At 41.8% G+C, this 12,583-nt stretch overlaps 2 protein-coding genes across 4 annotated transcripts in view; one reads left to right on the top strand and one right to left on the bottom strand.

Moving 5' to 3' along the window:
- SDR42E1 (short chain dehydrogenase/reductase family 42E, member 1) overlaps positions 1-12,583 on the top strand; it is a 986,520-nt gene that overhangs the window by 422,737 nt on the left and 551,200 nt on the right. The gene's annotated exons all lie outside the window — the stretch shown is intronic.
- CDH13 (cadherin 13) overlaps positions 1-12,583 on the bottom strand; it is a 671,588-nt gene that overhangs the window by 300,673 nt on the left and 358,332 nt on the right. For all 3 annotated transcript variants that reach the window (XR_014528541.1, XM_083513633.1, XM_083513634.1), the window contains exon 5: positions 2,931-3,083. Coding sequence is in view for 2 of the 3 variants with exons in the window: in XM_083513633.1 (XP_083369759.1) it covers positions 2,931-3,083 (153 nt within the window). In the remaining variant the exon portion in view is untranslated. The remainder of the gene's footprint in view (positions 1-2,930; positions 3,084-12,583) is intronic.

Consider the following 12,583-nt stretch of genomic DNA (forward strand, 5'->3'; position numbering starts at 1 on the left):
GTGGAACAATATTTTGTAGTAATTAAGGGATTTCCTCAACCCCCGCTTAAGCTGAGCACACTCCGTGAAACGAAAACACATTTTCAATTTGGGGAAAATAAAATGACTTTGGAGCCTGATTGTTAGCCATAAATTATCTGTCACAAACATTGGGTGGTTAATGTATTAATAGCCTTCCATCTACAGAATTGGATTTAGTATTCCTGTTTATTGAATTGATTTGCAAGCTGTTTACTCAGACTAGAAGAATAATTTGTGAATGACCAAGTCTGTGAGAGTCTAAATGAAAAGGTGGGAACTAATTCCATTAGTTAATCTGTGCTACTTCCTTCCTTCCCTCCTTTTCTTTCTCTTTCTTTCTTTCTAAATGCAATTGCCTCTGTTTTTATTTTTAAAAGATAAAACTACAACATCTACACATTAATTCTCCCTTCCCCAACTTGGTGCCGGCCAGGTCTTTTGAATTACAACTCCCATCACCCTTGATACTAGGTCATGCTGGCTGGTCTGATGGGATTTGTAGTCAAATCAAAGTTCCTTGCTCAAGCAAGAACTTCCAAGTTCACATTAAATTTTGTTTTAGGCAGAAGTTAATGGTGACACTACCTAGAAGGCTTCCAGCTCAGCCATTTACTTGAGGTTAATGGCTCTTTGCTCCAGACAAGTGGCAAATCATTCTTCTGCTGGAGAGAAAAAATGTACCGCAGGAAGTTCTCTGTCGCAATTGTAATTTGAATGAGCTGGGCCCATCTCTCAAGTCTATTGCATTGAACCAGATGACCCACTTATCACTTCCAGCTTTGCAGAATACCAGGATTCTATTCTGCTGCACTGACAGTTCAGAAAATATTTATATCTTTCCATGGAGAGTCATCTCCTCCTATTTTTCATCTCCATTGTGCTTTTAAAATAATTCATAAGCACCAAACGAAGGAAAGCATTTCTTAAAAAAAAAAAGAAACTTTCCCAAGACTTTGCAAGAGACTCAAATACTTTCATGTATCAAGAAAAATCAAAGGGGGGACAGAACCCTGCTACTTTCTTGACTTCACAATACATCTTCATTGATTCCAGTTCATTGTTTTTCCAAAGACTGACTAATCAAGTTGAGCATTCTCCTTCTGCAGATCTTCTTGACTGCAGCTTGCTCAACGGGACTCCGGCTGGCCTGCTGAGCACCAGAATTATCACGGGTCACACAGAAAGAGTTGCAGCCCATTAAAAGATGCATTTGCATCTCCTTTCTGGCTCATCTAGCATGCTGCAATATATATTGTTTTATGTGATTTGCAAGGCTTAAGGGCAGGGGGAGACTATTCTAAAAGAAATAAATTGGGGTTATATTTGAAGATGTGCTGTAATCGTTCCAGCATGGGGAATGCTTTGGTTTATTGTGAGAGAAGGCTGCCCTTTGATCAACTATTTGGCTATACAGGATTTGACACCTAAAAGGAGTGTTACATGCCAACACTCTTGAATTTGGAGCCCTGAATAACAGGCACCACTAACTTCCTACTCCCGGCGCCATGAGAATCAAGAGACCCAACCTCTGCAACTATCTGATCTATAGCCTATACAATTTGTTGGTGAGATGAACCATTAAGTTGTAATTTGCCTTCCTACTTTCTGACAATACGTTCTTCCTCTCTTGTCTATTTTCTGGCCCATACAGCCTTGTTATATATGGTCTGATCCTGCTACTACAGGTTCTGCAGCCTTGGTTCTACAGGCAGTGCTACTGCCTTTAGAACAGAGGTCAACAAAGTGGCATTTGTGGACACAATGAAACCCTTGATAATGTTCCAATCCCTGTCCATACCACAGAATTCAGAGAAGTTTTGAAGGAGCTGTATTTTGCTTGGTTTGGTATTTGGTAAATGCCCACAGGTCCTGCCTTCTAAACATAATGTGTACCCAGGAAATTGTTTGTTAGGGGAGTGTTTGCATAACAAGCTGACAATTGCCATCGTTTCCTATCTCTAATCTGTGATTTGTCCCATCTCTCACCACCCTTCCTGAAATGGCTGCAGTCAACCAGCAGAAGAGAGACAAAAGAAAAATATATATTTTTCTGATCTCTCCCTCCCTGCATGGTTTCTATCCTAAAATGTTTGGCACTGACAAGCAAAATACCAATAAGGAAGTGGACAAAGTCCAGCTTTTCATTTTGACTGACTCTGCAGTGCATATAGTGAGGTTTGGGTACTAATTTCTTGTGTTCTGATAAATGAATTTTTGCATAGCGAGCTCTTGGAAAGCAACAGAAAGGGGACAAATTTCTCCCCAGGCCCTACAAGATTCACATATTCTGGCCAGCATCATCACTTCACTTGTTTTGAATTTTCTACATCACTATCTACAACACTGTGAAGAAGCAGCAAATTGAAGGCAAGAAACATAAAGCATAACTTTTGCAACATCCCATGAAGATAAAGAGCCCCTCCAGGTTATTTGTTTATTGATCATCCATCCTGATTTTCTTGCACAAAGATCACACAAAAGTTGCATTATATCCAGTATTTACTGAGCATGCATCCTGATTTGTTGGCAGGGTGGTTATAGAACAATCAGTATTTGTACTGCATTCATCCTGATTTGCTAGTAAGGGTTTATAAACCTTCCCGTACATTCATCTCACAATTTCTAATGCATTTCCCCATCACTTTCCAAACCACAAAATGACTTTCTTTTCCTTTTCTTTTTTTAAAAAAGTGGATTTATTGTGCTAGGATGACAAAGTTTTTAAAATCCACTTCAAATGCACAAACATAAAGGTCTGGTATGTGATTGAATCACTCAGACAAAATATGACAGTCTGGAGGCAATCACAAGTTAAAAGGGAGAGAGAGAAAGAGAGAGAGAGAGAGAGAGAGAGAGAGAGAACAACATGCGCACACACTCACACACAAATACATTGCATGGAGACTTACCTGGTATGTGGCCATTGCTTCTCTGTCCAGGGACCGTGTCACAAGGACCTCTCCTGTGCTCTCGACAATTTTGAAAAATCCCTTTGGCTCCTGGTCCACACCTTTCCCAAAAATCCGAAATTTGGAGCCCTCTGGTCTGTCATTGTCTACCACCTGTATGAGGCAAACACAGTAGTGAGGATACAAGCCAAGGAAGCAGGAAAAAAAGAATTAGGAACAATTTATCATCTTGTAGCATGCCTGTATTATGATTCCTACGCCTCACATAGCTACAATTCCCAAAGTAGTTTAACAATCAATCCCTTTCCCTAGGGTAGTATTGGAACTGTAGTTCTGTGAGGGGAACTCACAACTCTCAGCACTCTTAACAAACCGCAGTTCCCAGGATTCTTTGGAGAATCCATGACTTTTTAAAGTGATATGATACTGCTTTAAATGTATAGTGCAGATGGGGCCTCACGTAAGGCAAGAGGCAGGTCTAGGTAACAGCTGGGGTTTATGTTTTCAGCAATGGAGATCAGGACATTGCTCTCCCTGCCATCCCCCAGAATCCTAGGTTTAACCTGATGCCAACAGAACCTAGGTAAAGGTAAAGGGACCCCTGATCATTAGGTCCAGTTGTGACCGACTCTGGGGTTGCTGCGCTCATCTCACTTTATTGGCCGAAGGAGCCGGCATACAGCTTCCGGGTCATGTGACCAGCATGACTAAGCCGCTTCTGGTGAACCAGAGCAGCGCACGGAAACGCCATTTACCTTCCCGCCAGAGCGGTACCTATTTATCTACTTGCACTTTGACGTGCTTTTGAACTGCTAGGTTGGCAGTAGCAGGGACCGAGCAATGGGAGCTCACCCCATTACGGGAATTCGAACCGCCGACCTTCTGATCGGCAAGCCCTAGGCTCTGTGGTTTAACCCACAGCGCCACCCGTGTTCCTCCAACAGAACCTAGCAGACACTAATTTGATGTGCCCCCTTCCCTGTTTTGGGTGTGTGTGTGAGTGTGTGTGTGTGTGAGAGAGAGATTTGCCATCAATGTTAGCTGCCAGTTAAACAATAATAATGACTCTTGCCATGTCTCTTTAAAGATGTTCAATTCAATATAAGTTCATTGTTCTAGCCAATGGCCATGACAAACCTGCAATAACAGTAGCAATAAAACAATACAGTTCATCTATCCATAATATGAGGCAACATTCATGATGTAAGAAATATTGTTTCCTCTATATATACAATGGTGGTGCTGGCTATTATTATTCATAATATTTCTTACCCACCCATGTGAGGGTAAAAAGGTGTGCGTGCAGCACGCAATGAGGCTATATCATAAAGGTCCCAAATGCGCCTCTGGGGAGAGCGAATTCTACAGCTGCTAGAGATAATGCCCTCCACTGAACCACCATCCCCTTAATATCTGAGGGTGGTAGTGGCACCACCAAGAGGGCTCCCTCTGCCACCTGAGAGGGGAAGGAAATAGTGCAAAGTGTACAGTTGCTGCATTTTGGGCCAAGCAATGCCACCGGTTCTCACTGTAACCTGGAGAGTTGTTCAATTCACTAAAACAAAGAGGGAATTCTGCACATGGTGACAGAAGTGAACAAGAAAGCTCTTCCACATGAGAGATCTGTGATCACTTCAGAGGACAAAGGAGTTTGTTTTCAGGAAGTCCAGGTTCTGACTGCTGTCCACAGCACCCTCTCAACATTTCAAGGCCTCATCTACACTATACATTTAAAGAAATATGATACTGCTTTAAACAGGTATGGTTTCCCCAAAGACTTATGGGAGCTGAAGTTTTTTTAAAGGGTGCTGAGAATTGTTAAGAGAACACTATTCCCCCTCACAGAAGTATGATTCTTATGAAGAAAGAATGATTGATAAACCATTCTGAGAGATGTAGCTCTGTGAGGGGAATAGAGGTCAATCAAAACGCTCAGCACCCTTTATATACTACAGTTCACAGAATTATTTGGAGGAAGCCATTATTATTATTAAAGTGGTATCATAGTGCTTTAAATGTATAATGTGAATGTGGTCAAAGTGAGTGCTTCAGAAGACAAGGGAGTTTGTTTTCCAGGAAGTCGTTCTGTTGCTCTGAAGGACAGTCATTCAGATCCCCCTGAAAAGCTTGCTGTTGCCTCTAGTCATTCTCCCTCCAAATTTTGCAAGTAAAGTTAACATAAAAAAAGCTCCTAGATATGGTTCAGAACAAAACACCTGCAATGAAAACTAAGAGTCAAGATCCAGTTATGTCTGCCCATGCCTGAGTTTCTATCCTTGCACCTGCTCTTTTAAAGTCTGGAATGACGACATTGACAATTATCAAGAAGAAGGTCTTTCTAAGTTGATACTTTGTTTAAAGTTTAATTAGCCACAAGAGGGAGCTACGTACTCCCAAAAATGACAGAAATATGGACCTCTTCTAATTGAGGTGACATTCATATATAATGTGCTATGATTCCACATTAAACAGTCAGGACTTATCCCAAAGAATTCTGGGAGTTGCAATTTGTTAAAGGTGCTGAGAGTTGTTAGAGGCCCCCACTCCTCTCAGAAAGCTACAATTCTCAGAATCCCCTGTGAATAGGGAGTGATTATCAAACTGCTTGGGAATTGTAATGCTGGAAAGGGAATAGGGGCCTTCTAACAACTCTCAGCACCCTTAATAAACCACAACTCCCAGAATGCTTTGGGGAAAACCATGGTGCCTATAGAATTGTTGACACAATTCAAAATGTGTGCTCCTTTGGTTGAGGTCCCTTCACCCGCCCCCAAGAAAATATTTGAGGGGGCCATCCTACCCCACCACATAGTTGATGGGCATTGCCATTCAAATAGTGTGCGTGTGTGCGTGTGTGCGTGCTCCACATCATGTGATCAATTATGTGGGACGGGGCTTATCTGCTCACACAGTGTGTTGGCACCCCTGTTTTGATAACACCAAAGAATGTAGCATTGGGGGGGGATTGGCAGAAATCAAAATGCCATGTTTATGAGGGTCCAGGTAACAGTAACCAGTGTGGCATACTGGTTAAGGTGTCAAACTAAGTCCTGAGAGACTAGGGTTCACATTCCTACTTGCCCATGATGCTCACTGGGTGACCTTGGGCACCAGCTCTCAGACTAGCCTACCACACAAGGATAGTATGGAGATAGGGAGAGGCATGTATATCACCTGAGCTCCTTTTAGAAAAGACAAGATATAAACAACATAAATAAGAGAGCAACACCATTCTGGCATCTTTAGAAGAAGAAGAAGAAGAGGAGTTTGGATTTGATATCCCGCCTTTCACTCCCTTTAAGGAGTCTCAAAGCGGCTAACATTCTCCTTTCCCTTCCTCCCCCACAACAAACACTCTGTGAGGTGAGTGGGGCTTTAGAACATTTCGTCAAGTGGTATCCAATGCTGGCCCTACACAGAGTAGAAACATTGAAGCTAAAGGCCATTAGCTGCAATGAGTCTACTCTGAGTAGGGCTTAGTTGGCCACAGTCCATCCCTGTTTCTTCTTCATCATTATCCCAGTGTACCATCATCATTTTATTTGTATGCCGCCTTTCCATAGTTAAAAACAATGCTCAATGCGGCTTACAGCATGACACGATTTACATAATCACCAATTTAACAAAAGTCATAAACAATAAGGTGATGGACTTTTTGGAACTAGCTGACCTGACTGGAAGAGTCCGCTACCAAAAGGAGGAGGAGTACCAGGAGGAATGGATGAAATTCAAAGAATATTTAGTTAAATATGCTAAGATAGCTTAGTTGGGAAAACTTGCAAATTCCAGATAGGCTTAGGATTTAATTATGTAATTTTAGAGAATGATATGTTTAAAGTTAAAATGAAAACAAAGTAGGAGGTTAAGTGATTAAGTTAATTTTATGAGAAAATAGGTTTTGGAAAACTGTTACAATGATATACACTGAAATTCAGCCAGGGGGATTTGAGGAAGTCACTTAACAATGTTACTAAGATTGGATCAAGTACAGTTAAGATGTATATTTGTTTGTCTGTTTAATTTTTTTGGAAAATTAATATTTTTTTTTTTTGAAAAAAGTCATAAACAATAAATAAAACACACCAGAAAGTACACAACCAAATGGAAAACATTTATAATTCATAAAAGCTAAAAACTATGAATATAGCATTAACATCAATCACAATTTAAAATGACATAGATAAAAAAATAAAAGCAATTTTAAAAACAAAACAAAAACAGAGCCCTCTCTGCCCAGCAGCAGCAGCACTGCTTTATGGATCCTGTCAGGCCCCGCCCCAAGCCAGGTGGAGAAAACAAACCCCATTTCTTCCCATAATTCCCATTGCAATGATTCTGTTCCTGCACCCCCTGCTTTTCTGCCTTCCAGATGTTTTGGACAATAATTCCCTTCATCCTGGACCACAGGCCATCTTCTGTGGGGAAGATGGGAATTGTAAGCCAAAATATCTGGAGGGCACCGGTTTGCGGGTGGCTGTTTTGTGCCATGATGTGGAATTGCTCCAATGAGACTTACGGGGGGATTATATGGTGCTCCCCAAGCCAAGAGAAGTTACACTGCTTCCACAAAATACACTATGAAAAATCTGGGCCAGGGTTGGTTTTGGCTCCATTTTGCCCTCTCCAATACCCCCTGTGAATAAATGTTCTTGTGAGATTCAGGCCTAACTCAAATCTTCTGAACAGGAAAAGGAGCACTTCTGAAGCAGGAAAAGACTGCATCCCTTGAGGTTTCTCCATAAGGGAAATCAAAGCTAAGGCAAATGGCATTGGAAGGCTGATAAACTCCTACAAGCAGTATAAAACAAATGGGCAACTATACTTAGAAGTCCCTTACACTCACTGAATTCTGGCCAGAAGAAATTTACCAACACCATTTTTCAACTGGTGTTACCATGTCCCTTCCAGCTAAGCTCATTTCAGCAGTATGATCCCTCAACTGTTCTGATCTTATCACAGAAGTAAATCACAGAGCGTTTTCCAAGGAGTGAGAAAGAAATAGATAAGTGGAGCCAGGCGGAGGGAACATCAGCCCACAATATCCCCAGGAGAGGATTTGCGTGTGTGTGTAGTTTTGTAACCACAACAGTTTTGCTTTTGACAATATTATTCCAGCTTAGCAACCACAGAGGTGATGTTACTTAATAACTGTCTCCCTCCCCCCCCCCCAGCAAACTCCAAGTATTCCTGCACATCCTTGAGTCTCAGAGGCAGGTATCTGGTTGCACTCAAAATGATTTTCCATTTCCCAACACAAAAGTACTTGGGTTTTAATAGAAACTCTATACCAAGGGTATCCAAGATGGTGTTCTCCACATGTGCCCACTATAAGTCCCATCAACCTTAGGCAGTATGGTCAGGGATGATGGGAATTGTAGTTCAGGTACCACATTGGTCTACACATTCCAGGCACCCACATCATCTCGTTCAATTGTAAGACTCACAACTCCCTCAAAGAATCCTGGGAACTATGGTTAGTTAAGGGTCTTTTTAAAATTCTCAGCACCCTTAACACACTACAGTTCCCAGACTTCTTTCAGAGAAGCCATGGCTCTTAAAGTGATACAATGCTGTAAGTGTTTTAGATGCATGCTAGGGGTATGACCTAAAGTCTACACAGGATACATTAAAAACAACATTTGCCTACTTCACAGGGTTGGAATATATACTATATATTTATTTGTTCTGGAGATTTCTATCCCTGTTCCCAGTGTATCTGTACCCTCACAAGGCAGCTTACATTTGCAACAGCAAACCATAACAAAAAGTAGTATAAATATAATGATAAATATTGGTGTGTGTGTGTGTGTGTGTGTGTGTGTGTGTGTAAAACAAAGGGTGGCTGGGGAGACCCAGCCAGATGGGTGGGTACAAATAATAAAATTATCATTGAAATTATTAAATGTATCAACAATACCAGATGATTAAAAATAAATAAATCAAATAGCACAAAACATCAGTGCTAAAAAGGTGTTAAAAATATCAGCATAAACAGAGCTCAATAAAATTATCCAAATGCAGATCAAAAGAGAGGGGGAAGCCTTTAAGCACCTTCTAAGAATCAACAGCAAAGGAGCAATGTCCATTTCCCTGGGAAGGCACTTCCCAGTGTGGGGCCAACACAACAAGGGTCCTGCCTATGGTGTACTCCAACCAGACAGCTTCTGTGGCGAGTCAAAGATCAGGACCAAAGAAGCTGAACTCAAAGGTATCTTTCATGTGGGTATTATATAGGTATCCTTCAGATAGCCTGGTCCCCAACAGTTTAGGGACATAGAGGTCAGTTCCAGCACCTTAAATGGGGTCTGCGGGGAAATTGGCAGCCAGTGGTATCACCACAGAAGAAGTGTAATGCAGTCCCAATGCCAACATGCATTTCAGCTGCCACATTCTGCCCTATATGTGCAAAAATCTTTAAGTGACATTACGGTACTCTGGCGTTGATGTAACCAAAACACGTGTCTCCTTCTGGGAACATTCAAAAAGAGATAAATAGATATAGAACAACAATAATCATGTACACCTCCTTTCTCTTTAACATATTTTTTTCAGGAATCCAGCAGTATAAATTATGAATCTGTGTGTGTGTGTGTGTGTGTGTGTGTTTGTATTGCAGTGCACTTTTTGGTTTTGATTGTGTGTTTCTTTACTGTAATAAATGTTTCCTTTTTTCTGACAGGCAGAAAAGTTGCACACTAGCAAATAAACAGGCACAATTTAATTCAGCAAAGTAAACTAAGTCTGGCTCTTAACTTTTTGCTATATTTCCTTTTACAGGTTTAATTAGTTTTTTTTCCCCATCCTCTATTCGATGTCAAATCCCCAAGGGTCAATTTTAATTGGGAGATGCATGTGACTAGAAATGCTGCTCTAATTTTACTATTTTAAGTGCAGAATAATAATAATAAAATGAATATCTGCTGGGCAATGCAGCTCCTCAAAGCGTTGCTGTGGTTTCCTGCAGGCTTTAGGGCTATATATCCAACAGAGACAGGCCAAGACACATTGATGCCTCAGGCAGAAAATCAAAATGGCGTTCCCACAACGGTAATAAACAAAATAATTGAGAAGATGCTGCTTTTTCACAGCACCCCATAACCGTGGCGGCTGGTAACCACCGAAGCTGGTGGGACAGAACAGCTAATGGCAGGCAGAGTCAACTTATTCTGGCTTTCTTCCCATCCTCCTTGCTTGCAAGAAATATAGGAAGCACTTAAACAGTTATCAGACAAAAGCATCAGAGGGCACCTAGGATTTTACATTTCTAGGGGCTGGCATCAAATACCTAGATAGACCTGTCATTTTTCAGTTCTACTTATACCAACAGGGGTGAACAGAAAAGACTCTGGGAAGTTATCTGAATGATAAGTTATTTATGAGTACAGTGGTACCTCAGGTTACAGATGCTTCAGGCTACAGACGCTTCAGGTTACAGACTCCGCTAACCCAGAAATAGTACCTCGGGTTAAGAACTTTGCTTCAGGATGAGAACAGAAATCGTGCAGTGGCAGTGGGAGGCCCCATTAGCTAAAGTGGTGCTTCAGGTTAAGAACAGTTTCAGGTTAAGAACGGACCTCCAGAACGAATTAAGTTCTTAACCCGAAGTACCACTGTATGACTTTGAGGAGACACTGGGTTGTTGGGCTAAAGCTTTGCATTTTAGGGTGCAGAAATGGTGGTTGAATGAAGACATGCATCACTTATTTGCTGCATTTATATCCCATTCTTACGTTTGGGGGATGGACAGGTGGTGTGATGTGCATGCCTTGGATGCACGTAAATGGGGAGTTTCCTGCAGTGCAAAACTCAGTGAATCCATAGGAAAACTGCATTCCAGTCTCCATATTAGTTCAGGAAGTAAGTGCAAATTAGGTCAGCTCATTTTTAAATGCAGATTGAACAAAATTCTCCAGCTTCCCCAGAGGTATTTTGAAGTTTACAGCACAGCTGCAGCTAGGCCTTCATGCATCACAATGTTATTCTTGTTGCAAATGCAGCAGAATTTTCTCCAATAAGTTCAAAACAGAATATATGGTTCTCCCTTCCAACTTTCCCAAAGTTATCCTCGTAGCACCCCTGCAAGGCAGGTTAGATTGAGTGAGAGCTTATGAATTTCAGGGGGTTGGACTCGATGACCCGTGGGTCCCTTCCAACTCTAAGATTCTATGATTCTATGAATACTTCCTCTTGTCCCACTGCATTCCCCCCAGGAAAATCATCCTTTAGTGTTCAATCAAAGCAAATGAGCAATTCAGGTGTTCACCAGATTGAAGTTTGCTCCATTTTAGAGATAAGGAGTAGGCTTTCCCTGGGGAAGGAGAGGGGCAAAGGGAAAACTGTTCAGTCCAAGGAGAATGTGAATGAGCCCCAAGAGAGGGATTGGTCAAAATTCATCCAGTGAGTTTCATGCCTGAGTATAGATTGACAATCTGGCCTTCCTGTTCCAAATCTGCATGTGTATCTGTGCTAAGTAATGTTCATTTGGATTTGAATCTGAATACAATCCAACGCAGGTGGCGCTGCGGTCTAAATCACTGAGCCTCTTGGGCTTGCCGATCAGAAGGTCAGCGGTTCGAATCCCTGTGACAGGGTGAGCTCCCGTTGCTCGGTCCCAGCCCCTGCCAACCTAGCAGTTCGAAAGCACATTAAAGTGCAAGTAGATAAATAGGTACCGCTCTGGCTGAAAGGTAAACGGCGTTTCCGTGCACTGCACTGGTTCGCCAGAAGCGGCTTAGTCATGCTGGCCACATGATCCAGAAGCTGTACGCTGGCTCCCTCAGCCAGTAAAGCAAGATGAGTGCTGCAACCCCAGAGTCGTCTGCGACTGGACTTAACTGTCAGGGGTCCTTTATCTTTACAATCCAATTTAAATCAAAACAGTAGCCACATCCACATGTGAATTTTCATTGCCTCATCTGCAGCAATGCTCAATAATCTGCACAGATATCCAAGGCCATGGAGTAGTACTAATCTACACACATGCCAAACACTTCTTTGTTGTTGTTGCTGCACTATTAGGGTTTGCAAAGTTTGTGGTTCAAATAAATTACATGAAAACCAACATAAAGGTCAACGCCTTTTGCAATGCAAAATTTGTGGGATGCAAATCTCACAAGACCTTCACTATTTGATTTGTATTTCACCTTTCCTCCAAGGAGTTCATAGCAGCTTACATGTGCCCCCCCCCCACTTTATTCTCACAACAGTGACTGGGCCATGGGTACACAATGAGCTTTATGTCCAAGTGGTGATTTGAACCCTGGTCTCCCAGGTCCTAGTCCAATGCGCTAACCATCCCACTGCACAGCTTGCATGGGTATTTTGGTGGGGAGTTAAACCTGCATTTCTTTAGCATTTATAAACTAGCGAGGATAACAATGCATTTATCTAATCATATAGCTCAAAACCCAAAGGGAAGAAAAAATCAGAAAATCTCTACCACAGACCATAGCATTTTGAAAATGTAAGCCTTGGAAAGCTGCTTCTGACATAATGTTAAGACCCAGGTTCAAATCTCAGGTAGGATCGGGCATGTTGTTATCTCTATGCCACATCGTAAATCTACTTTAACAAAATTGTCATGAGGATAAATACACTGAGATGAGGATAAGTCCTTGATGTAGGACAGATGGAGGACAGAAATACTTTGGAGG

This window comes from Podarcis liolepis (genome assembly GCF_965112155.1).
Source record: "Podarcis liolepis genome assembly, chromosome: 7".
NCBI classification, from domain to species: domain Eukaryota; kingdom Metazoa; phylum Chordata; class Lepidosauria; order Squamata; family Lacertidae; genus Podarcis; species Podarcis liolepis.